Source organism: Poeciliopsis prolifica, unplaced genomic scaffold, assembly GCF_027474105.1.
Source record: "Poeciliopsis prolifica strain line A6 unplaced genomic scaffold, Auburn_PproV2 SCAFFOLD002, whole genome shotgun sequence".
NCBI lineage: Eukaryota > Metazoa > Chordata > Actinopteri > Cyprinodontiformes > Poeciliidae > Poeciliopsis > Poeciliopsis prolifica.
The window spans coordinates 5,079,253-5,106,843 of record NW_026562377.1 but is presented as its reverse complement, the minus strand read 5'-3'; the positions used below and the strand labels follow the sequence as shown (position 1 = coordinate 5,106,843).

General features: G+C 35.5%; 1 protein-coding gene across 8 annotated transcripts in view; it reads left to right on the top strand.

The window, feature by feature from the left end:
• Window positions 1-8,045: 8,045 nt before the first annotated feature.
• The window catches only part of sgip1a (SH3GL interacting endocytic adaptor 1a), a 71,401-nt gene continuing 51,855 nt past the window's right edge, over window positions 8,046-27,591 (top strand). For 4 of the 8 annotated variants that reach the window (XM_055052091.1, XM_055052074.1, XM_055052108.1 and 1 more), the window contains exons 1-3: window positions 8,046-8,170; window positions 17,974-18,045; window positions 18,155-18,229. In XM_055052091.1, coding sequence (XP_054908066.1) covers window positions 18,187-18,229 — 43 coding nt within the window. In that variant the 5' untranslated portion in view covers window positions 8,046-8,170; window positions 17,974-18,045; window positions 18,155-18,186. Of the gene's footprint in view, window positions 8,171-17,973; window positions 18,046-18,154; window positions 18,230-20,449; window positions 20,478-20,969; window positions 21,421-27,591 lie in introns of those variants that run through there. The other 4 variants (XM_055052127.1, XM_055052131.1, XM_055052083.1 and 1 more) reach the window with 4 other exon arrangements.

The window sequence follows — 27,591 nt, the reverse complement described above, 5'->3', positions numbered from 1 at the left end:
GAAGTTGGGAGAGGAACTGGCTCCATGATCATTTGGTAGCATGTGTTGCATGAGTATATTGAAGTTTTGGTTTGTCTATTGCTTCTAGAAGTCAAGTAAAGTGAGGGCTGGTTCCTAGATGAAGTGTTTTGTCTAAATTGTTGGAAACCTGGTTGTAGTATTTCTGTTCTGGCTTGTGGCTGAGCAGTGTGGTTGTGGAGAAGGAAAGGCAGGTTTAGTGTTTGTTTTGTTTTGCTTTGCTGTTTTTTTTTCTTTTCTATGAGCACATAGTCTGTTCTGTTGCTGTGTGCTGGAGGTTGGGTTTCTTAAAGCCTCTTGTTTTGAACCCTTCTCCAAAACACAGCTCTGACGTGTGGAACGTGACCGGCTGCATATAAATAAAAGCCATGTTCACTACTGCTGATCTGAAATTTGCACAAGAGATTTACAAACGTCCACAGTCCTACTCAGACTAAATAAGTGAGAAGATATTTTCGGATCCTACCAATAAAGATTAAAAGGTGTCTTCAAGTGAATTTTTAAAAATGCCAGATTACTGGCATTAGAGTTATGCCAGTAAATATTCCAAAGAAAATGAAATTCAAGAAACTAAAACAGTATGTCACAATCCTACTTGACTAGCATTTGCAACCAATCCAGGAACATCATTTATTTTCTTTGATGCCAACTGGCTATAAGAAAGACCAGGGATGTTTGTGTTAACACAATTTCCACTGGATATAATCAGGCATATTTGTTGTTTGAACTAATAAAGAAGACAGCCATAAATATTTTTAGGGGAGGTCTCAAATATTTGTAGATTTTAGCTATTTTCTAGTGATAAAATTTAGGATAATGACATCAATACATGGACTTAAGCAGAAGCAAACTATTACCTGGAAACATAATAAAAGGATTGGCAAAGAGAAGCTCATATTTGTGAGACAAGTTATTTTTTGTCATAGTGCACACAGAACTCGTCCTTCATGTTAGTAGGATAAAATGATTAATCTGACATGTATGGTTATTGGTCAGAAACCACAATCAAGCAGCCTATGCCACGGAAATATTTGTCAGGAACATTCATGACGAGCAACCCACTGGTGTATTTAAGACGCTTATTTGATTTTTTATTTTTTTGAATAAGCAATTAGAATCTAAGAGTTTAGAAATATCCATTATGGCTGGGTCTTCATGTTGTCCATGTGGCAACATCCAATCCTGACCACAGAGGGTGAAATGTCTTCTTGCAGCAAATTATGTGGCCCCTGGATTTGTGTCTCTGTGGTTTTATAGCTGGCTGTGGGGCCAGCTGGGTCACATACTGCAGCTGCTCTCACAGGACTACACTGTTGAAGTGATGAACATAGCAAATGTTTTTCTTATTTTAACTAAAAGTAATTGAGTGAACTGGAGAAGAAAAATGTAAAAGCAAAATTGTTTTGGACTTGAGTTTGTCTTAGAAAACCAGTTTTGTCAGTTTTATATTTGATTTTATGTTTGTGCTTTTTGGGGGGCTGGGGGAAATCCACATAAATGTTCCTGCTGGTTCCCCTGAGGAATCATTAACCTCATAAGTAAAGCAAGTAAATATACATGCAGCTATTTATATCACTACAGCCAATTAGAGGAGAGATTATGAAGTGTTCGAGGGTGCAAAGAAATATCAGTGACAGTCTGTTAGAGAAAAACATCCTTAAGCTCTCATCACAGAGTCCCAGACAGCCACTCATTAGTTGCAATTTGTACTTTATAAATTAGGAGTGAGTCTTTTTTTAATTTTTAATGACTTTAATAAATGGTCCATGAAAGACATTTCTTTCTTAATTTTGAAAATGTTAAGACTTTTAAAACAAAAACAAGGGTTCGATATACTGTATTTAGTTCATGATCTAATTTTGCCAAGTAGAATATTTTGAGCAAAAAAAGCAATGCATGACAGAGTCCATTGTGCTCATTGGGACCTTCAAAGCAAACAGATTGTTTTTGTATCCTTCCACAAATTTGTGGAATGGACACATAAAACAGTAAATATTTGTCTCAGCTGTTTAGCACAGAATTATGTTCCTAATCTAATGCAATAAACAGGAATGTGAAAATCTTTCTGAAGGGTGACAAATCACTTCTGTTTCCAATTGCATTGGTTTTGTCAAAGCTGTGGTGATGAACCCTTTGGTTCTAAACTTGGTAACCATTTGCTGCTCTCACGCAACTTTGCCAAATCAAAAAGATCTTCAGCACATGGGAACAATTCTTGACTTGCATGAGAGTTTGTGAAATTACATGAGTGTGTTTGTGTGTGTTTCTTTTACTCATTGCTGTTGTGTAATGCCGTGCCTAAGATAATTAGGTTATACTTCAAGGCATTTAGAGTCTACTAAAAGCGCAAGGGAATCATTTACACAACTTTTAACAGGGCTTTTCTGTTTAGAAACACATCATCTGCCCACTATATAATCAGTTTAGATGATTTTATGATCTAGGTTGCTTACATCAACATCCTTTGCCAACAAAAGCTGCAAATCAGTTTGTCCATGACATTGTATCTCAAATAAAATTCTATTAATTCAACAAATATGAAAAGAGTGAGAAAAAGCAGGAAATTCTTATTTAGAGCAGAGTCATGTAACAGCAGTTACACAACACACTCATAGTCTAGACATATTTTCAATAGCCAGAGGAATGAGCGTAAAAAGAGAAAATTGTTCAACTTAACTTGGTTAATATAATATATTTAATAAAAAAATATAATTTTATAAAGTGCAAGTATGTAACGGCAGAGTGCCACAGATATGCTATATTAACATTTATTGACAAATCAGAAAAACCTTGGATGAACAAAAGGTTGCTGAGCTGCACTAAGAGTTCCAGTTTTTCAGATGGATTGGCAGAAATGCAGCCCTAAATTTACAAATATACTCTATCACTTTATTAGGTACATTTGTTCAATGACTGCCAAAACTCCAGATTTACACACAGCAGATGGAGTTCAGCCACAGAAGACCATACTGATCAAGAATGCCAGTCTTGTTGCAGAACAGGAAACTGAGGCTGCAGTTTACATATACCTACCAATAATGGACTGAAAAAGTTGGAAATGTTGGGTCTCAATTTCAGCTGCAGCGTTCAGATGCTAGGGTTAGAATTTGACGTACAAACAAGAAAGCAAGGCTACATCTTGCCTCAAATCGATAGTCAAAATGGGTAATTTGGGGGAGTTTGTCTTGGCCCAAGTTGCTGCCGAACTTGGCAGCAACTTGGCTGCCAACTGGATGTCCAGTTTAATCCATCAGCATTTATGGAAAGGACAATATCTGGATATATATTTATAGTGATAATTTGGTGTATGAAGACACAGAAAAAGGGTAAGGTTTAAGACTGCTTAGAATAGTAGCACAGAATCTGGTAAAGCAAATCAGTAAGATAACTTTTCTCCTCATTATACATAAATACAGCACTGAGTCTTTTTCACATGGACAGTGCCTCCTGCATATGACACAGCTTGACAAGTTATATCTTAAAATATATCCCATTTAGATTTGCAACAGGCATGCTTCTGCCAAGGAGCGATAGAGGTGGAATGACAGCATTCAAATCTCTAAGTGAAGGATGTCACAATGGAATAGGTAAATACATAAATAGTGGGTTCGCTCTACAAAAGAGAGTTTTTGTATGTATATCAAAACAGAAAATGTGTTTAAATTGGGGATCATACAGTGATAAAAATGGTCACAAATGTTTTTATGCAAACTGTAAATGCTTTTTCTATCTAACATAAACTATGTAGTCCTACTAAAACATGTCTAAATTTAGAACAGATTAATATCTTGTCAGTAGATACATTTTATTTCCAAAGCACTTTATGCTTCGCTGGTTTTCTGGAAGGAGAATGATCAAACAACATTGTGACATTTTAAGGCTCAAAATCAAATTTTCTTTAGAAAATTAGAATAGAATTACAGAATTAGAATTACATGGGATAAGTGATTCTTTCCACTTAGCTTTTTATTAAAATGCGTGGCAACTACTCTGTTGACAGTCATGGTCAGATTTTGTAGCTGTTGCTATTCATGGGGATGGTCAGTAACTGGGTGCTGGGTTATGTCAAACAGGCAATCTTTCACATGACTGACATAATATCACAATAACTATTGTTTGCAAATTGGTCTTTTTGATCATTTCAGCCTGTTATGAAACATGTAACATTGTTACATGTTTCTGTGTTGTCCCAGGTTAGATTGCGGTCCTAATCAGGGAGTACTCTAAATATGTTATTATTAAAATGGCAGTATGAAATAAATATACAGATAAATTATTGAATTGTGTCCAATTCTTTCATTTTTTTTTCTACATACTTTAAATATTTTCAAAATAAAGAGCCAGAAAATACATCTTAATATTGTGGTCCTACAGCTGACAGACATTAACAGCAGTAAATAGGAGTAAAGTATTTAGCAGTTAATAAGTCAGTACAATTTAAAAAAGTAAATAAGAAGAAAATTAAACAATAAACTTCCCAGTGTATCATCAGTACTTGTAAATCACTTTCCAGTTCAACAATACCCATATCTTGTTTCCACTGCCCCCTGCTGGGGAAGAAATAAGTTTAAACAAATTGGAAGGATTACACAACCAGATCTGAATAATATTTAAACATTAAAATATTAAATTTTTGACACAGAGAGGTATAGAAAAATAGAGCAACAAATATAAGACATAGCTTATACCACAGTGAAATATCTAAGAGAAAGTTGGAAGAATATTTTTTACCAGTTACCAAATGATATATTGAGTACTGTGTGTATATTTGACCACAACAGCACAATCACACCAAGTCTAAAGGTACATATCTAAAAACAAAATACACCTGATGATGGAACTCATTGTTGAGCTTCAAGTTCATCAGAGGCAGAAAGTCTTAAGATCATTCCCACCAAGACGATGGGAATGATCAAGTAAGATTCCTGTCAAGATCTTAAATTGACTTCATACATGTTCGCCTATTTATTTTATAAGAGCACAAATCTGTTTTAATGGGATTATTCAGCCCCCTTTGATGGGCAATGGTCCCTTTGTGTGTATTGATTAAATGTATTTGAAAGTCTGAAAATGTATACAAGTGCAGAGTGAGGATGACACTAACAAGAAAAAAGGGCTTTTCCTCTCACATTGTATCACAGACATGAATAAATATGCTCTGTCGATCGAGTTGCCACAGCAACCGTGCCTTAAATACCGAGAAACGTTTTCAGTATTTCTCTGTGGGATAACAACAAAACAGTCGCATGCTGGTAATGTCTCAAACAGCACGTACTAGTAAAGACAGCCCGACAAGGGACAACATGCATTCTTATCTGCATGTGTTGACAGCATAAGACAGAAAGTAAAACCTGATAATTTTGACCAATAAGTTTGCATTCATTACTACAAATTTTTAATGCACTTTAATTTGAATTTGACCACTGGTTAAGTCTGACAGCATTATCTTAACAAGATAAAATGTGTTAATAAGATAATGCTGCCACATTATGGCTAATTCATACTTATTAACTAATACATTTTCCACACTTTTGTAGGTATTACAGTGAAATTTGCACAAAACAAGTATGCTTGGCCGCTTGGTGTAGAAATTATCTTCATAATTAATTTTTTCGAACTATTTTAATCAGTGCTGGCAACCAGTGGCAGTTTTTGCACAAATACTGTCTTGAGTGACCTCTACCTTCTGTACCCCTGCAGACCCACAAATAACAAACACTACCAAAATGAACACCATTCTGGAGATGAATAAATGTGGTCCAGATTCTAAAAAAAGAAACAAACACGGCTATCACTATTCAGCTACATTGTGCAGCCATATTTTCTTAAGTACTGACGAAGTGAAAAATACAAGAAAGTATTTATTCAGCAACTGACTGAACATTTTTGTCTGAGTCTCCCTCCACCCCCAAATAGCTTAAGTATAAATTAATGAATGAAAATGCCTAAATGACCAAACTTGTTCCTACCTTATTAAATGTTTGAGTTTATTAGTAGAATATAAGTCCCACCTGAACAGTAAGATTAATTCAAGACGAAGAGATCAAAAGTTGCCATTTAATGACCTCTTACCCTGTTTACATGCAGACAAACCCTGGTTTATTGTGAGCATGAGAGCCAGAACTTTCAGTTTCCCATTCACCATTCATTGCAGCACCTCAGCACCTTTTCAACAAAGCTGTAAAACCAGAGAATCAACATGTGAATCAGATTGCATGCTAAAGCCAATGTGGTGTCAGGCTGTGTTTTCTAAAATCCAAACGTGGGTGAGCAAGAAAATAACTTCCTTATTATGTAACCTTATTGGGTTGGATGTCAAAATATAGTGATTTGCCAGAGGAAATTACTTTTCAGGACTGGCTTTGATTAATTATAGTGAGACTCAGTGAGACCAGACAGGGGAGTTGCGTTGTAGCCAGAAGTATGAATCAGCTCAACAAACTGGCTGAATGCATTTTTTTCAAAAGGCATTTATTAATTTTATTTCATAACAAACATAAACATGCAGGTAACCCCAGGCTGTTTACTGCATTAAATTTAATTTGTTTTAAATTAGAGTATTGTTTCTTCCTTTTCTGCTGGCATTGGTTTCTCCAAATAACATTGTATACAAAATTAACTCAAGCATATCATTTCATTTACTGCAATAACAAAGAAAATAATCTATTCCATATTGCTTTTATCAACATTTTTAAGAATGTTCATGGTTATTGGGAAAAAAAAAGAAAAAAAATCACTATCAATACGGAAAGTTATAAAGCAAATGGTTTCTAAGGTTTTGGGACTCCAGTGAAGCCCTCCAGGCCGGTCTTGCTTTGTTTAAGTCAATGTTAGATCTCCACAAAGACAAACAAACCTTAAAGGCCCAGTTTCAAGGGGGTAAATTACAAAGACACATTTCATATTTCATGTACTATATATAGCATTTTGTATAACAACTAAAAGTAACATACTTACTTGAGTGTGCTATAAAATGGAACTATGTGCCTAGAAAATATGTAATAAATCCCCTTTAAAGGGTGGGCAAAAGGTATTAATTTTTAAAGTAATTCAAATGTGAAAAAGAAAACAAGCAAAACCATCAGTTTAATTTCTTTCCTTATTTTTTTTTAAATAGAAATGATAAAAATAAAAGATGTGCACATGTAATTTTTCAGATATTGGTAAATTAGAAATAAATATTATTTCAAAACATCCATATAAATTAAACTATGAAATGAAACTCTGAAAAACATCTTTTTCTTTAATTTTTTGGTTTTCAAATGCCAAGCAAGTCAGTCCTATGATAAAACATAGCAGTAGCTTCTTCTCTTTTGTTATGCAACCATCCTCAGACCTGAGCGACTAACCTGACCTGAGTGTCATTCTAAATGTGGCTTCTGTTTACGGACGTCACTGGTCAGCTTCTCAACATCAGGCTTGTGAAATTTAACTTTAATCTTGAAGGTAGCTAATGAAGCGCCTTCTCTGGAAATGTTTTTCACATTATCGTATTTTACGAACTATAAGCCTTTACTTTTCCCCCACGCTTTGAACCATGCAGTTTATAGTCTGGTGCGGTTTATACATGCACTTTTCCTATTTTTTCCCCAAACATTTGTAGGTGCGGCTTATATTAAGGTGCGCTCTATAGTCCAAAAAGTACGGTACTCTTTCTGTTATTTGTCAACTTGTCGCTACAGAGCAAACATATGAATATGACACAAATCTTCGTAGCTAGAAATTGACATTTAATATTTATTCTTCACATTTTTATAGCATTGTAAAACGTTAAGAATGACTGTTTATCCTCCTACAGAAACCATATTAAAACAAAAAATATATTTTCTATCCCCATCTTTTTCCATTTTCAAACATTTTGAAAAAGCTCCAGAGAGCCACTAGGGCGGCGCTAAAGAGCCGCGAGTTGCCGATCTCTGTCCTACGTCCGCTCAGGACCTGCAGGAGTAAAACGTACTTCCGGGAAGAATTGATTGATTTACAAACGCCTGGAAAATAGGTAAAGAGTCCAGAAATGTTTCCCAAACACATAAGTACTAATGAACTGAAAGCATGGCAGTTTTTAGCAATTTTAAATGGTTTAAATGTAAACACTGTCGAGGCATTAGCATACTGCCAATTGACAGAAGCTAAACACGTTCACAAGTAAAAGGTAAGCTAATGTATTAGTATACTCCTTAGCTTGCATTTAATACAATGGGAAGTTGTAGATTAGCTCCGATTTAGTATACAAAGGTTATTGCTATCTAAGCTCAAGTGAGTGTATGAAAAAGTTCCGTTTAGTTGAAAATGTACTTAGTTTTGTAAAATTTCTAAATCGTGGCGGAAATGCCTCACCATGGCAACACACCCTTGGGTTGCAAGGTCGATCAAGTGATGATCGAACGCCTGGAAGTTCGATCAAGTGATGATCGACCTTAATGCTAGATCATAATGCTTCAGTTGTGCAATTCCCCTTTTCTGTTTCTGCAATAATCTAACTGTTGTAGTTTAATAAGTTGCTAGGGAAGAGACAGGAAGTGTTTTTTGTTCAAGTTTGCAACTTTAAATTTGGCTTAGAATAATGAAGTTTCTGAAAGGTTGTACAAAACGAAAAGTATACAAAACTATGAGAATATTTTATTAAGTAAATGTCAATATACTGATAGCTTGTTTATTCAGTAGAATATATTGAAACTAAGGGACTTGGTTAGTTCTAAAAAAATCTAACAGTTACGTTTAAACTAGAAAATTATTATTGACAAGTAGTTTTCTGAAATTCTTTCTAAGTATGCTCTAAATTTGCAAATTTAGAGCAGTTTCTAAGTAATAATTAAAAATTAAGTATTTCTGTTCTGTAAGATTTTTTTTCCCCTGCATTTTAAGTTTGTTCTAATTCCTTTTCTGGGTTGCAGTAATAGTCTCTCTGCATAATCTGAAAATTAATCGAAGAAATTTAATATTGGTCTAAATAGTGAGTACTCTGTAGTTTCTAAAAAAGAGCTAAAGAGTGACTAATCTAATTCCTTCTCTAGGTTAAAAGTGAGTACTCCACAGTACATGGAGTAAACTGTGGAACAATGTGGATGAGAAATTGGAGAAAGGATGAGAATCAGATTAGAAAAGCAATTTAGGTTTCTTTAGAGCGGCATACATATAATGCTGTTTTATAGCACAATCAAGTACTGTAACTATGTCACCTTAAGTTTTATAAAAATGCTGTGGATATCAAACATAGTTTAAAATAAATTTGACTTCACAATATGACACCTTGAAATTGGCCTCTGTATCTTTAAGAAACCCCCACTTTGTAACATACATTTTTATGTTACAATTATTTTGTGGTTGAAGTCTATCTTCAACAAGAAGATACACTTTTAGGCTGCAGTAACTGGAAGTTGAAACTGAAAGTAATTCCAGCATTTTGCTTGCTATTACTTTAAACTGTGCACTTCCCACATCAGCGGCCACTGTGTATTTTAAGGTTTCAGTAAGTTTCTCATAAATGATGAAATCCTGGGAAAATATCCTTTTCCCCAACAACATTTTTTTTTTGTTGGGGATTTTTATTTCCTGGTAACACAAACTATTGTCTTCCATGTGTATGTAAATCAGTGATATTGGAAAAAAGTTGGTCTCGTAAAGAATCTTCATCAAATCTTTCAGGCACACTACTATCCTTTATTTCCAATTAACTGTAAAGTATTTTACAGTTAAATCCAAAGTATATGTATTTCTTTGAAATTCATGTAAAGATCTTTGTATTGCCTTGTTGCTGAAAATGTGGTATATAAATAAAATTATCTTTACCTTTTAAAGTCACTGTTAAGAAAAGTATTTACATAAATGCACTTCTTTGTTAATGTGCCTTGCCTGTTGATGCTTAAGTTTACTGTTTAAAGTGAGGTTGCCAAAGCTCCTTGGAAAGTGATACTTGAGGAAAACTCACTTTTATTCATTGTTTAAATAGAATCATTTGTGTTGTGGGTGTCATAGAAAAAAATGTTTTGAATTTCTGACAGCCAAGCAGGTCTTGGCTGTCAGAAATAATAATAATAATGTTTTTTGCTGTACATTATCTAGCAAAGAGAGAATTCTTGAAATAGTATTTTCACTCTTGAGTTTAATTTGAAATGTTTCCAGTCAAGCACATGCTTTGTTCCTGCTTTGCACAAGTATTACACACATCAGTCGGTTTCTTCAGGTTTATTTCCATGCATAGTAAAACTCTCTTCAGGTGGATAGTATTAATCATTTGTTTGTCCGTTAACACTCTGATGAATAATTTAGGCATTGTAAGTCTGGGGAGAATTGAATCAAACTACTAGAGAACAGGCTGTACCTTATCAGAATAATTTTAATTGGATCCAATGAATGTGGAAAACTCTCTGAGTTTTTTTGTTTTGTAACTTGAACAGAGCAGGTGTCGGAACGTGATTGCTCACATGGAAGGTACACCTTAGGCTCAAGCATGCATAAATATTTGTTAGAAAAGAAGAGACCCTCTTTTATTTTAAGAAATTGAAGAAACGTGAAAGATATCATTCTATCAAATAGATACGAGGGGTACCACAAAATCATCTTTAGTGTGGTGAAAAAGAGTGAGTTCAAGAAGAAGTTGTCCATAACCTTTTAATAAACTTCCCTGTGGAAAGAAAAATAGCAGTGGGAAGAAATTACATGATGAAACAAGAATGAGGTTTCAGTTTTTACTTTACTTGGGAATTCAGCCTGGGAACAATTCTGATCTGTTTCCTGTTTAGAGCTGAGAAAACCCCCTCAAGTAACTTTTTCAGGATAGAGGTTCTGGGTATTGGACATAGGGCCAAGACTGTGGGCAAATCCGCTCTCCACCCATAACTGTATGACTATTTGGAGTTAGGATGAGTTAGAAACAACTTTTGTTTGTGGAGAAATATATAAAGTTGTATTCATGTGGCTTTTTCTTGTGCAGTTGGTATCTGACACAAGAGAGACGGTTTGTAACTGTCTTGTTGGGCAGCAGTTACTCAGTTTAAAAAAAAAAATCTGTGAAGAAATGACTCAAAGAACTGATATGATTAATCTAAAGTTTTTTTAACTTGACCTCCAGAGTCCTCAGAAATCTTAACTGGTGGAATTTGAGAGCATTTGTTTTAAGAAAGTTAGGAGAAAATCACAATCTGGCCAAACAGTTGTGAAACTCCAATCTGATCAGAATCACAAGCTGAATGTAAAGGTTTGGGAACTTCAGTGAAACACATTAAATGTGGTAACCATCAAATAGAAAGAATATTTGCGATGAACATTCCAATGACTGACCAGCCTATCAACGTTACTTTAAGGACTTATCCAGGAGGTCATTCTAGCCTGAAAAGCTTGGGGTCTGTATTTTCCAGGCACATAGTGCTATTTTATGGCTTATAAAATCACATAACTGTTTTCTTTTGGTGTTACAAGAATGCTATGTTAAAAATATCTTAAAATAAAGTTTACTTTGTGTTATAGACATATTTGATGCCTTGAAATTGCTTCTATCTCAGAAGCTTGAACCCCAGCTGACTCAACCCCATTCAGCAAGTAATCACAACAGATTCTCCATAAAGCTGTTTATAATCATTCTGAAGAGCTTTGTAGTTTAGCTCGACAAACACAGAGTTCCACCAGATATTTGCTAATTCCTGCTGCCACTAGTCTGATGGAGCTGCAATGGGGTTGCATGAACATAAATAGAAGGAAGACGAATGAGTAAATTATTCATAGTCTAAAGGGACGCAAGGTTCTATTTTTAATATTCCAATATTATGTCTACCCAACATGATGCAGGTATGATATTATAGGTCACAATATTTTTCCCCACAAATGTCCAGAAACACATTTATGTATAATTTTATATATGTGTGATTCTAGAAGTTATAATGTATTTTCTGACTTATGTGGCTAAATGCAGAAGGTGTTGTTGCTGCTGAAGACAAATTGTTGATTATGCTGCTTTTCCATTGGTATTGCATAGAGATTCCTTACCCTCTGATATAAACACATGGAGGATTTCCACAGCGTCAGTGATTTAGAGCTATTTTTAGGTCCTTGTTCTAAAAATTCTGACTGTTCTGTGTTGTGCCGGATCCAAATTTAGTTGGCTGTGAAACATGAGCTTGCTAAAAATAATCCTCAGTCCTATGTGAGTGAGATATTTTTTAAATGAATATTGTGAAGTGTGGGGGGAAATGGATTTATCTAGAGTAAGTGTGTGTGTGCAACATAAATAATGTTCATTTTAAGACCTAAGAACACACCGGAAGTGTTGGTGGTGAGGGATTTATGTGAGTGTGGGTGAGCTGAGGCTTTCTGTGAGGAGAAAGAAGCCTTTGCATCCATATTTATCTGTTTTTCTTCATACATGTGTTTGTCCATAGAGATGCTCTCCCTAGGTGCAGATTAATTTCCAGAGATTTGATTTGTGTACACTGACCTAGAACTGATTAGTGCTGCACTGCATGGGAGTTCAAATAAGATGTTTTTAACAGCCTCACTGGCCAAAGCAATCAGCTCATCCTTTGCAAAGTTTGTACCACTCCTCTGTTAATTTCAGTAAATATAAAATGGCTGACAGCTAAATACAACCAAAATTCAGGCAACATTCCTACAATAAAATGTATTACTTCTATGCAATAATCATAAAAATTAAAAGAAATAAAAACTTGACATATCTCGCTCTTTGTGTAATTAGTCTATATTTAGTTTTTAGTCTATGTTTACTTTTTGGACTTATTGATTGGAAGAAAATAAGATTTTGTTGATATTCTAACTTTATAATATCCCACTGATTTTCTTAATTAAGCAGCCTCTAGCACCAGACTCTGCACTTAAGTTATTTATCAAATAAAATACTGCTTAAAAGACAGGATTTTCACATGATGGCCTCTGCATTTCTTCCCACTCTTTTGTGTATTTTTTAGAATGCAGATGGAGATTCCTCTAAAGTAATGGAGTTTTGTTTGTTAGGTGACTCAGGATGTTTGTGGAAGTGGGAGTAGAGGAACACCGTTCTTCTACTCCCACTTTTTGAGTGTATCATATGCCATTTTTGAGTGTATACTTCGGGCATCCTGACAAGTCATTCTGATTATCTGTTTTTAGGTCAAGAGTTGGGTTCATTCTTCTCTGTCTCCTCTGAAGGGCTGTCAAACCCAATAGTTTTAAAATGGTCTACTTATTTTAAGAAACCTTGTGAATTATAGGTCTTGTTAAATGCGTCATTGGGAGGCCTGTGTGGACTTTATTAATGCGTCACAGTTTCTACTTGCACACATAACCTACATTAGCAGCATTCTCGTGGGTGTCCAGAACAAGCCTGAGAGAGCCAGAAATCAGGCATAGAGAAGGTTTTTTTTTTCTCTTTTTATCTCAAATTTTGTATTAGGCTGGTTTTGTTTCCCTTGTTTGAGCTTTTTCTTTTTCAGTGCCAATTAGGCAGAGGTGTTGCTTATTCATACTCTTCTTGGAAATTACCACCAACCAGACACCCTCAAAATCACAACTTCAGTGATTTTTCTGCTTGTTTTACATATAAAGATACCACTTAGTATGTAACTCTTGAATGTACAATACATGTTTGAAACTCTCTGTCGAGGGATCATCTGACTCCATTATGTCACCTTAGTCTGCTTGTCCAGGCAAAGTCCAGTACTCACGGGAGCAACCTAATTTCAACCTCCCCTCTGTTTATAAGTATAAGCTGATTGTAAAGCAAGTCTGGTGTGTGTTTATTTAGGCCTTGGTCCTGTGTGGAAATGGTAATTGGTGTGAGTAAGAGGGACATATTGGACTGGTGTTGACATCCTGGAGACCATTAGTGAGACCACAGAACAGACTGGAGTAGTATCAGAGAGATGAGCTCATCTTTTCCATCCCGTGATCCAAGTCTAGAGGGGAGAACAGGGATTTCACAAGGTGTAACACGACCCTGACTCTGGATGGCGTTTCAGGTCAGGGAATAAGTTGGAGTTAAACGGTGTTTCCTTTCAAACTGGTGTAAAAGAGAATGAATACTACAGTCGATTCTCATTTTGTCCTGAGGTGACCATAGGCATAGTTGATTTATTTCATTGAAACACTGGATATCCCCAGACTTCCTCTTTTCCCCTGGTGATTTCAGCCTGCCCAGTTTGGGGTTAACTGGCTCTCAGTAATGTAACTTTTTTTAAGGTTCATTTTCCTCTCCTAACTTGTCCTAACAATGTTGTAGCAATGTTAAAAGTCAGGCTCAGCTAATATTTTTAATTATTAGTTGATTTTCCGTTCAGCTAATAATTCTCATCTTCCGTTGTCTACAACATGCCGTTTAAGTAGTAATTTTGTGAGAACTTTGATAGTAAACGCACCCTTACTGCAGTGTTAAAATGAGAAATATTGAGCATTTTGTTTGTGCTTTACTGTTGGTTTTATAGATAAGTAAACACTGAACTTTTTTAACAAATCAACAGAAAATTTTAGCAATAGAAGGACTTTGAAAGAATTGCCCAATTAAAGTTTTGAATAAAGAACTACATAGATTTTTTAAGCTGATCACATCAGATTTTGTTAACTCAAAGCATTTTTTTCAAAACAATTTTTTTCTCGTAGTTTTATGACTTTCTATTTTAATGTTATGACTATATTCTCAAAATATCATGACTTTATTCCTTTAATAAGAGAAGTTTTTCTCATGAAAAAAAAAATCTTTTAGTCTCACCCTAATCGTATAAACTAAACATTTTATTCTTTAAAGGTTTTGAATTTTTGCATGAACATTTTTTAAAACATTCGCATCTCTCATCAAAAATGTGAAGCCATAATCAATTTACTGTTGCTGGATCAGACTAAACAAGATTAAGTTGCCAGTGAATCTGCACTGAACCTCCTTTGCATCATCAAGCAATCAGGAAGCGGAGGCTAATTTCACAAAAAGGCTTAATGGCTGCTGGGGTGTGTATATATGTGTATTTCTTGGTCTAGAGTTTGTTCCTGCGCTCCTAGACATGGCAGCAAGCGGGATAATGACGAAGAAATGTGTTTGCATGGTGGTACAAACAGAGAGGTTGTGTGTGGCTGGATCGCACGTAGGCACACAATGCTGCACCCTGCCATTCACACCCCTTATCTACATGCCGTTGAGTACAATGTTATGATTTGAGTGCACTCACAGCTGAGGCTTCGGTGAGTGTTTGTGTACATTTAATGTCTGCAGTCTAATCATCATCCTTCATCAGGGCACTTTGGCTGTGAGGAGTGACGGAGTGGGTTGTAGGCTTGCAGACTTTTTGTTTTTTTTTCTCTTTTTTCGAGCAGGAAATGACAAGAAGGTTTGGGAATTGGGACGTGACAGCTGCAACATGAGCTCAGGGAAATCCCTGCATAGAGATGACATTTTTGTTTTGTGGTATCTTATCAGAAAAGCTTGTCTTTGTTGGCAGTTAACTTCAGTTGGAAATTGTGTGTAAAAAGTGAATTATTGCTGGTGTCATCTAGGTTGCTGACCTGGGGTCAAATACAATCGTGTACCGTTTACCATCTTCAAGATATTCCAACATTTGAAAAAGTTAAACTTTCTAAATTAAGATTTTTATTCGTACAATCCATATGGTTGGAAGATTTTAAAAGGAGATACCAGATTTGTCCTTGTTTGACCAAGAAAACAGTTTGGTACCAAGTGTTGCTATTATTAGAAAAGCAGCTGCTTTGTTTTATATGGAAGTTGAGGATTTAAGTAGAACACATTTGATGAATGATCATAAACTCAGAGACCTAAAGAGCCTCTACTCTCTCCTCGCTTGCTGCAATAAAACAGTTGTTTTCTACTATATACAGCTTTTTTCTTTGACTTCTTTTGTGGTTTAAACTGTCTTCAGATGGCAAGGGTGATTACTATTTATATGAATTTGTCTTGTAAGTTTTGCCACTGGTACAGGATTACTTCAAATGGATTCAGAACAGCATCTCTGAAGAACAGCCAGATTGGAGCAACAGCACACCCTACAGGCAAAAAGCATGAGCAAAGAAGATGGGAAAGTAGGTCAGGAGGGAGGGATGTGAAGGGTGTTTTACTGGTGGGTGGAGGTGAAAGATGATGAATGCAAAGAAGATGGTGGGAACAAGGGAAAAGGGAGGAATACAGAATAACTTTAGATTTCCTACATTGGAAAACTCTCCCCTAACACTGTTTTTGCCATCTGGGAAGAAGAAATGCAGTCTGCCTCAAGTAATTATTTTCATGTCTTTCTTTGTCTGAATTGTGTTTGTTTATATGCCATAGAGTGAACTATGCTCTAAGGAGAGTATATTTTACCTTGATAAGGACGTTGGCACAGGAAGCACTCCACCTGAAATAAAAATATCTGCAGAGACATAAAATGTCTCTGCAGATATCAAGCTAATTGTTTAATTCTGGAATTATTGTTTGTGGCCTATTCTTTCACATTATACTCTCAGAACCTGCTTAAAAGCCCCATTTTAAATGGTCATGTTCAAGAACTAGTTATGAAATGTTCAAATTATTCAGTTTTGAAGTTATTTGTTGGAAATTGAACTATTTGGAAATAAAACTGGTCTGGTAGGGTTTTTAGTTGAACTAGTTTACACTGCAGGGTCTTTCAGTAGGCTCACACCATCAAGTCTTTGCATCTTTATGCATCCTACTGCAATATATTAATTTAAGCCTTGATTAAATTGTTGCACGTATAAAAGTGCATACAAATCAGGGTATTTAAGGTTGATTAAAGCACTTCTTTCAAGTTATCAGCAGATGGCACCAATCCCTTGTGATTAAATTGTTTAAAGAAATGTTAACATATTTCTTCACACTTAAGCAGTAATTGTGAATGCTTCACATTAATATGACAGTAGTAGTTCATCATATTTTTGTATTTTACTTTGTGTACAAATTTCTGCAAACTACATCTTGAGAGTTTTATTAAACACTAATTTTAATCTCAGAAACATTAGTTCATTGCCATATAAAAGCTTTTATTTCAACAGGTGTAACATATGTTGCCAAGTATTCATTTCTTAAACCACTGTTCACACATTGATTTGTAATCTAAGTTTTGTTTGTCTATGGAAAGACATTAAATTGCACTTGACAAAAATAATTGTTTCACTTAGGAAAATATAATACAATGTTATGACATTCTGCTATTTGATTGCAATTCTTAATCTGTTCGATTGAAATAACTTCTTGAGACAATTATTGTAGTTATGCGTACATTTGTAGAAATTGCATGTTACCTTCCTGCACTGGTAGGATACTAAGGGCGATGCTTGCATGTATCCCTTTGCATCTATGTGAAATCTTGATCTGAGCTTTATTTCTACCCAAAACATTTTCATTTTTATTTCTAAGCCAATTCATGATGGATTTCATTGGTATGTGTTGTGTGATTATCTGGTTAACTTTTTCTATCTCATCATATTGCTTACTCTCACATTGAATGCCAGGACCACACTCAACTAAATATCTTAGGTTTAAAGGCCAAACCTCTGCAAAATGCTGAGTAAAGGTGTCATAATCATGCAGACCTGATGTAATATGCCTGTGTAATGTTGTATTAGGTGATAATAAACATGAAGGAGTGCTAATTTATTCCTTTCTAAAAACTGCATTCTTATTTAGATTTTACAAAAGTTTATAAAGTAATTTTCATTGGTTTATTTGTTCACATTGACTAAATGTAAGTGGTCTGGTAAATGTGTCCAAGACTACTTTAAATGCTGATTCCAGATATCTAAACGTAGTAATCCATAACCTTTTCTACAACATTACCAAGACCAGCCCACATGTACTTTTGTTCTATTTAAATAAGTTGAGGTAAAGTAAACTACAAAACAGAAGAAACAAGTATACTTACTCTTATAAAAAAGGAGCAAAGCTATTCATAGTTATTGCTTCAAAGGACCGACCTTCACTCTCTGACAAGTTCGAACTCCTAGCCTGCTGTCCCACATTGCTATTCTCCACAGGTTGTGTGAAAGTCCTTCGCAGTGGACAATCACTTGTTGTATACAGGTGCTGCTGAGAACTGCCGCATACAGGTTTGTCTTCTTCACTTCTTTGTCTTTTATCAATACATATCCTGTTTTTCTTCTTATGATTTTCAGTGAATTAGTTCTTCGCTTGTTCTTCTCCCATTTCTGACCCCAGAGAGAGCAGAGCATCCACAGAGGAAGCAGTAAATGGCTGATCAGCTGGTTACCGGTTTGCTTCGTATTATTGCAGGTACAGTAAGTTAAGCAGCAGTGCTGTGTCTCCTTAGCATGAAGCAAATGGATCGCTAATTTATAGCTTCATGTTAATGTGCAGTTCATTTTGTCAGGTCATTAAGCATGTGAGGCCTGGAGTGGGACCGACTTTTAGCTGTCTTTGCATACAGCTTTTGTCTTTTTAGCTAAAATGTTATATTTTTGTGCATGAGGAATAATAGCATGACTTGTAATGTAAAAGAAAATGGTGTGATTTGAAATTGTTTGGTTTGAAATGAGGCCATCGACTCAATAATGTAGGACTCTTCATTTTATTACATTGTTCTTTAATGATAACATATGTATTTCTTTGACTCAAAATATTCTCAAATTTTTCAGATAAATTCAAGACAGTAATTTCTTAAATTAAATCTGTTTTTCCTTCAATCTATTCAGCTGAGATTTTTCCAATTGAATGCTGTTGTGGTATTGTATAAATGTAATTTGTTGGTAAGGGAAATTAGTCATTAATTTGTGCATTAATTACAGTTTTCCTCTTCCTGTGTTGTCTTTATTATGTTGAAAGACCCACATCAGTAGACATGCTGACTACACCAAGACTACACTGGAAAAATTGGCCACTAGTTGACAAAAAAAAGTACTATAATAGCACTGGCTGATCCAAACCAGTTTATTTTTATTTTGTACCAAAGGATCACGTATGTGTAATGTTATTGTATAATGAACAAAGAAAATATATTAGAATATGCAATATAAAATGCATCAGACTCGGATCTGGTGGTATTCTGTGGCATGTTACCACAGAATACCAGCAGGTGGCAGGAATTGTTGAGTTTTTTTTTTTGTTTTTTTGCTGCAAACCACTTAAAATTAGCTTAGCTCTGAAGAGTTGCATTTATCTCAGGATGTGCACGGACATCTCTTTTTCTGGTTGGTCTGTCATTGGTGTTTTTAAACCCAGAGAAATGCTGAATTGGAGGCATGGTTTGCCCATTTTATAAAATCTTTTTATCCACATTTAGGGATCAGTAAATGTTTTTTTTTGTTGTTGTTGTAAATAACCTTTCACCTTGATGTCACCCATATTTCTGAATTATTTTGGCAGAAGCCATTGGTATTTTTACAATGCCTTGTTTTTTTGTAAACCTCTTCAATATATCCTTTGCAGCAAAGGATATGCATATCCTGGTATAATAATCTTTAATAAAAGCTATGGTTGCACAGTATTAGCTAAACATTGCCAGTCTACTTATTCTCCAGATCATACATTCCATATACGCCTCCCCTCACCCACAGCTTAAGATATTTGGAAAAATTAAGAATTAAATTCTAGTCCTGTCACATGTATGCTCATTAGATTAAAGTCAGTGTTAGCTTCATTATGAAGTCATTTAAAATATTTTTTAGACAGATGCCACCAGTGGTGACAGAACAAATTGCAAATGTTTTTGTAGTTAGTTCTTTTTTCTCACCATAAGTGGGTTTGCATGCAGACAAGTTGTGCAAACACAACACAAGTTTTCAGTGTTGCAAACTATATCTCTATTTACTCAGAGATCACGACTGAAAAAAACAGAAAATGTTATGGAAAATGTAAAGAAATTCTAGATAAAAGTGTTACCATTTAGTTTAATACCATTTACTGATATTATTATTGACATGTTTTTTGATGTGTCAATAGTAAACTTTTATTATTAATAATAAAATAAACTTATTGTAATTTCTTGCAATGTTTGAATTTAAAACTAGTACACTTAGTAGTAGGTGTACTAGTATTTTTAAAGGAAAAAAAACACAATCAGGACAAAACGTAATTGTTTTTATGAAAAGTAGATGTTATAAAAAAAAAAAATATATATATATATATATATATATATATATATATATATATATATATATATATATATATATATATTGTAAAGCATTACAACCGCTGCTGTCACCACTACATATTGTGCATGTCTGTATGTACTCATTCACATGCCTCATTTTACCCTGTCATAGACAGTTAATGAGTACTTACACAAACACGAGCACACACCCCTTTCCGGGGGCTGGGCTGCTGTCAGTCCTTTGTGCTTGTTGGTTGCAGCTGTAGCCTGCGTTGCCTTGACGTCACACAGATCGATCCTGCTCCCAGTGCGGCTTGGTGAGCATGGTGACAGTAAAAAAGGCTGCAGAGTGAAGCAGACTGTCAGAGCAGGGCGGAGGTTTGAGTGAATCGAAGGGAGGAGGAAAGAGAGAGGGCAGAGTGAACCACAGAGGTATTCCATGCAGGGCAGGACAGGCACAATCTGTTACTAAAGAAAAAGTCACTACACAGGACAGTGTTGGGTAAATATTTTTCTGCAGTAATGAGTGCACGACTGTTCTCAAAATGGGTAGTCACTTTCATATTATCCTGTGTGTGACTAAATAATGCCATTCTTTGCATTGTACAGTTGACTCACTGCACTGACATAAGGTAGGGTGGTGAGGAGGGGTGCTTATGTGTTTGTTTACCACATTTGCCTTTTGTTGGTTTTAATTGTACGAGCCTTTTGGCTTTTCACTTATTCTTTGTGCTTTTGTAAATGTGTGCTTATGCAGTGTATGCTGATAGTTATTTGTCGGGGAACTGAGTTGGTAATGCAGCGTCCCTTTTGAGCTGTGGTGTCAGGAGATTCTAGCTGTAAGCCATGTGACTTTGCAGAGAGCTGCAGAGATTGGCTGAGGTCATCTGTGACCTCAGCACACTGCCAGTGTCCCTCCTCAACGCTGCCGCCCCTCATTACAAACACACACACACACACAAAATCCTCCCTCCCTCCCAGTCTGTTCTCCGCCTCCCCTCCCTGCCTCTTTTTCCTTCAGTTGGCTTTTTCCCCACCGCTCAGCATCCTCTTCTGCGTGTAGGCTGGAGCCACAGAAGCAGCAGTAGCAGTAGAAGCATCCATGGCTTAATGGAAAGCTAGCCTAGCCCCTACCCCTCCTCTCTTTTTCCTCCTTTCTTCCTGTCGAGCGAGTTGACAGGCAGCGTCTGGGATTGTTGGAGGCTCACAGTTAGCCAGGGCGTTATCCACGAGCTTGCAGCTGCTCTGCTGCCCATCAGTTCCACTGAATATTTGTAACCGGGGGCTTCTTCTCCTCTCCTCCTCCCCGTGCCTCCTGGTTTCATTTCAGGCTCTTTGGAAATAGAGGAATGCAAATCTGCAACCATGATGGAAGGTAAGCTGTTTTAATTCTAATTTTTTATTGTGCTATTGACTCCCCATCCCACCACCACCCATTCATATATATATGTGTGTATATATATGTGTGTGTATGTATATATATATATGTGTGTGTGTGTATATATATATGTATATAGGGTAATCCTTCTTTATGCCCTTGTCCTACTGTGCCTCATCTGCTATGTTTGGGAGGTTCAAATGTCATCAGCCACTCTTATTTTAAGTACACATTTCAGTGACTTTCATGTTATTCTTAGAAAAGGACACAGCCACTGAATGTTCACAATATAGGCACAGTGTCGAGGCTAATTGAAGCTTTTACCTTAGCGAGTGTGTCCACATATGTTGGAATACCCCCCTACTCCTTTTTGCCACTTCCCATCATGGAGGATTATTTGGATTTGTTGTGCTGGACAGCTTATGTGCCCAGCTGGCTTACTTGTATAAATTCTCTTTGTATGATGTGCTCACCCTGTCTCTGCTATGTGTTCGTATCACTGGCATATTTAACCCGGTGTTCTTACGAGAAGGTTGCGTCTGTATCAGAATATACATGAATCTTAAGGTATAATTTGCCCTTCGCCTTTGCCATTGTTATAAGTAGGGATTTGAATGTAGTTTTAGAATCATATCTCTTTAATTGATGACATCACCAGAGGTAGGCCCGTGATATTAGGATGAATCCCTATGGTTCTGCAGCTGGCAAATGAAGCCTTCCATCCATCTGTTCTTTTTTGTTAATGAATTTGAGATTATGTGATCAATTTCTTTCAATATTCCCAGAACAAAATTCAGGTGTTAATATTATTTTATTATTTAAGCAACCTTAAAGTATCTAAAATTTAATGGAAAACATTTTGGCACAGAAAAATACATAAAAGTGTTAATCAAACCGCTTGTAAAAAGAGACATTGTTACTGGTGTTGACCATCTGTTTTAATGTTTCAACCCAGAGCCGTACTCTGCCGATTAGATGAATTTTATTAGCATGCAGTCTAGCTGCATGCATCTTTGTCTGTATATTTAGAAATTAGAGGATGCAACTGCTTCCTCCTCCTGTACTGTCTTGAAAGAAATCCTGAAAAATTTTCAGAATGAGATTTTTCATGGAGATTTTCAAAAGTTCCTAAGGTTGCATTTCATTTTCTACAAATTTACTTTTTGAGGTTATTTTTAATATTACATTTACACATGCATTTAGCCATGTTTATTTGGAAGTGCAGATAAACATGCACTTCCAAATAAGTGCAAGTGGTAATATATACCACCTGGTAACATATCTTTATCGTTTGTAAATAACAATTACTGCTATAGTATAGTCTCAAACTGTAAAGTTATAAAAATTCAAACTGATTAAAACAAATATTTTTAATAAATTCAACAGTGGCACAATTTTTGGTATCTTTAAGCATCCTGTAAATTCTATCTTTCTATATAGTGTAACTAAGAAGATGGTAATAGCAATAAAACAATTCTTTAAAGCTTACTGGTTAGTGAACTGCAGCAAAGAAATGCAATGACAATCAGAAGCTCTTTGCATCTAAACCAAAAAAGAACTGCGAATGGAAAAGCCTTTTCTTTTCCAATGGGATCTGTTTGGCAGGTGGTGAATCTGCGATGGTGTAGGCCTGTTTCTCCTGCAAAACCCTGGGAAAGTAGTTAGATTGCATGGTGCCATCGACTCTATTGGAAAAATGATTGAAAAGCCTGTTGAACGTTATAGTGGAATGCCAGACCAGATGTAGCCTTGATGGGGAGAGAAAGAAGAGAAAACATAAAGTTGGCAATCTACCTTCCATCATTCCCCACTTGTCCAACGACTGGGGGAAGCTGTTTTTAACAATGAGCTTTATCAACGAGGAGCATTTTAAGCCCAGACTTAAAAGTAGACAGGGCGTCTGCCTCATGGATTAAAACTTGGGAGCTGGTTCCACTGGAGAAGAGTCTGAGAACAAAAAGAGCTGCCTCCCAATATCTAGTTTTAGAAATTCTAGGAATGACCACTACACCTGCAATCTGAGAGTGAAGTGCTCTGTTAGGATCGTACAGAACAATCAGATTTCTGATCTATGATGGAGCTTGATTGTTAAGGTCTTTATATAAGAAGTAGAATCTTAAAATTTACTTACAAATTATGTTTACAATTGTGGTAGTTATAATTGTGCTACTGGTAACTTCATTAAAAACTGTTATTTTATAATGTAAATTTTTTCACATTAAATTCACAATAAGTTGAATGTCCTTTATAATACTGCAATTAATTATTTTTTCAGGCAGTGATCATTTGCTGGTTTTCAGTGGCATTAATACATTTGCTACATGATTAATGTGCAAGCAGAGGTTCAGTGACAGCACAATAGAGAGCAATTAAGGTTTTGAACTTGCTAGTCATGTACTATTTTCTCTTGATGACAGTTGTGTTTTAAAGGTTAAAAATGTTAAAAATTAAAGGTAAAAAATGTTTTTATTACCAAATACAGAGTTTGAAATATTTGAAATGTAATTTTTTTTTATAAAAATTAAGTTGATAATTAAGGACTTATTTCAAATACATATCATTCTAATTTGATCACCAAAGTGATCAATGACCTTATTTAATGTTTCTTCTCCTCTGGCAAGTGAACTGTCCTCTCACTGTCTGCATTACATCAAGCCCCAGGTTAAGTAACAAAAGTGATGGCAAAAAGCACTGTTTGCATTTACTTTCCTTCCATTACAAGCTTAACATAGAGTGTGTTAGGAAAGGATTACGTTCAGGTGTTAAAATTGGATGCTAATCCTGACTAGCTCTGCTTTTTAAAGCCCAGTGCCACTGCCAGCATGACTGTCTCTTCCTGACACACCAGGGTAGAAGATGTGGGAGGGTTATTTAATTGTAATTAAGAGCAGTAGAGGTGATCATCCTCATGCTAATAGTTGGGATTACCATCTCTTTTCCTAAAGACGTGATCTTGAGAAATGCAAGAAAGATATGGGGCACTTTTATCATAATAACAAGATAATGCAGCATTATTATCTCTGCAAATTATTTCTGACTGGATGGAGTTAAACGATTCGCAAAATCTGATGGAATCTTGACATATCACGGTTTTAGTGCTTGCACACTGTCAGATTAAGCAATACTGAAAACTGAGGCATGATGTTATTCTATCCTTTAATAGTGTCAATTTCAATGCGTATTTTTCTAATGTGTGGAGAAGTTGATCGAAATTAGCAATCTGAGTTTCTTGTACACAAGGAGGAGTTGTTTTAACTATTTCATTTTAAAGTCAGCTATTACTAAGGGTATTTCTTGCTGTTTATAGAGATAATTTATTTTTATTTTCATAGAAGTGCATCACAGTAAATCAGAATAATAGTTCAAAGTTGTGTATTTGAATGATTTAAATCAAAAAGTGAAATGCATATAAATTCGGTTTGTGGCTTTCTGGGACTTTGTGTTTATTGCTGAGAGCTAATTATTACCCATAACTAAATTTCTTGGAATATTAGATAAATGAATAACACCAAAGAAAAAACAGATAATACAGAAAAGTCTGCCAAATAAAATGAAAGCCTATGTACTATGTATGATATGCACTTAATGCTTAGTCCATGCTTCTTTAGCATAAATTACTGCATCAGGGCAGCATTGAGGTGATCTAATGTAGCACATCTAAGATGTTAAGAAAGCACAGATTGCTTCTAAGCAGTGTCCTGTTGCCTAAAATCATAAGTAATTGCCAAAGTCCCTTTAAAATTTGTTAGAGTTGCAGCTTTCCCTGAAGTGACACAATATGTTGCATTATAACAATCAGTTATATATATATCAGTTATATATATATAATAATATATATATATATATATATTATATATTATATATATATATATATATATATATTATATATATACAATATATATATATATATATATATATATATATATATATATTTATTTTTTTTGTGTGCCGAAAACTATATAACAATGGATTCCTTTTTACAATATTTCTGAATGAGACCTTAGTCAACACTGCTCATGAGCACTCACTCGGACGTCACAATGGAACTGCTAACAAACAAAAGCCCAGCCAAAAGAGGGTTCAGGGGAAAGAACGTTTTGTATCATAGTCAAAACATACCTTCTGGGGTTTACCGCAGGCCAGTTTGCTTATCAATCATGCACAGTGATATTGCAGTTAATAAATTGGGTATTAAGCTACTGGCTGTGCTGGCAGGTTCCAAGTCATTGCAAAATAAAATCATGTTGTCATCAGAGGGGAAAAAGAAATTATCTAAATGACCTGGGAGACAGCAGCAGAGACTTTGAAAACACATTACAGAAACATCACTGTAAATGTTGAACAACTTGAATTCTGTGCCACTTTGGTCTGGGCAACAACACAATAACTATATCTATTGCGATAGATACGTCATTAATATTAATAGAAAATACATCCAGTAGAGTGTTAATAATTCCACTAAACTGTGATCCAGAACCACACATTATGTAAGATTTAGGCAGAGGAAAAGTTTTAGCAACTCAACTTTTCACGACCAGCTAAGCAAGGTCGATGGCAGTAACTCACTCACTCTTTGGTAAAATAACAACCTGTTGAATAAGGCCCTGACATACTCAGCTGAACATGTCCACACAAAGGTCAGTTGTTACCACTGCATGCCCAGTGACGTGTGGTTCACACAGGAAACTGCTCAGCAGGAAACAGTGTTTGCATCACGATGAGTTTGGTCAACAGCACTAAGTAAACAATCTACTTTATTTATGCTTTTCCTTCTTGCAGCGAGTGCAATTTACTATCTCCTGGAAAGCTGCTTTTCGGTAGCCTTCCCTTTGATTTTGTAAGTTGTCCAAGAGATTGAAGTTGAGGTTTTCTTCACATCCATCACTCTGAACAGAAATTAACACTTGAGTACATCCCCAAAAGTGCCATAAAACTGTAGTCATTTTATAATAAAATGCTGATTTTTTTTTGTTTGTTTGTTTTCTTTTAGCTGGAAATTTTAAGTAGTGCTGCCATCATTCAAGTCTAAGTATGCTGCTTTTTCCCCCATTCTCTCTGATTTAGCTGAAAGACAGAAGATGAGAGCAGAGGAGACATGTATCTGTTTTTAGTGATTTAGATCTTTTTACAGCACATGATGAACACAGTAGATGCCATGAGTTTCATGCTATAAATTGTTTAGATCTTTATTTTGGGCATCATATTTTACTTTGCAAAACAGGATATGTGGCTATTTCACTTGGGGCCCTTAACATAGGAAATCATTATATTCCTTAATGTTCTCCCCATAAAAACAATGACTTTTTAACTTTCCTTTTGGGCAACAATAAATTAAAATGTTTTTTGTGCTTTATAACATTTGGATGGGTGTTGGAAATGGTTGGGTGAATATTCTTAGTCCATATACATGTAGGTTTAATTCAAATCCATTAACTGACAGTGTGATCTTCTTTAGAGGAAACAAATCAAGTTAAAATGTATACTTCTGATTAATGGAGCCAATACCCAACTCTACACTTTACATGTTTGTCCATGTTTATGTTTTGAGCAGAACAGCCTTCTAATCTCTAATGACCCTTTGGCATTTCCTGTGTAGTTACCAAAAGAAGAAACTTAAATTTAGTCTCAACACTGATAAGACTCAAACAATAGACAGGATGTTGATTACTTTAAGCATTTTGCAGATTGTTTGAAATAGTATGGCCTACCATATACACTTCTTGGGCTTTAGACACATAGTCTTGTTAATCCTAGTTACCAGTGATTGGAATTAAACCGTCTCACAGAGGTTGGATAAACCTTTGACTGGACTGTAGCAAAGTAGAGAGCCATATGGTGGACTCCTTTATAGTCTTTACGTCTGTAGTCATAGAAGAAGTTATTTCCGTTATTTTTGGATTATAGTACTATACCAACTTTATTTATAAAGCACTTTATGCACAGACAGGAACAAAGTGCTATACAGAATCACAAAATACAGTGCAATTATAAAATAGAAAAGATCAAATATAAAATACATGTTAATATACATTCACAATAAAACAAAGTGAAACATCTCGACTGTGGTGACTGTGGCTGTATGGCAGAGTAGTCGTCTTGCAATCAGAAGGTTGTAGGTTCCTCCTGCCATATGCCTGTGGACAAGGCACTTAGCCTCAAATTGCCTAC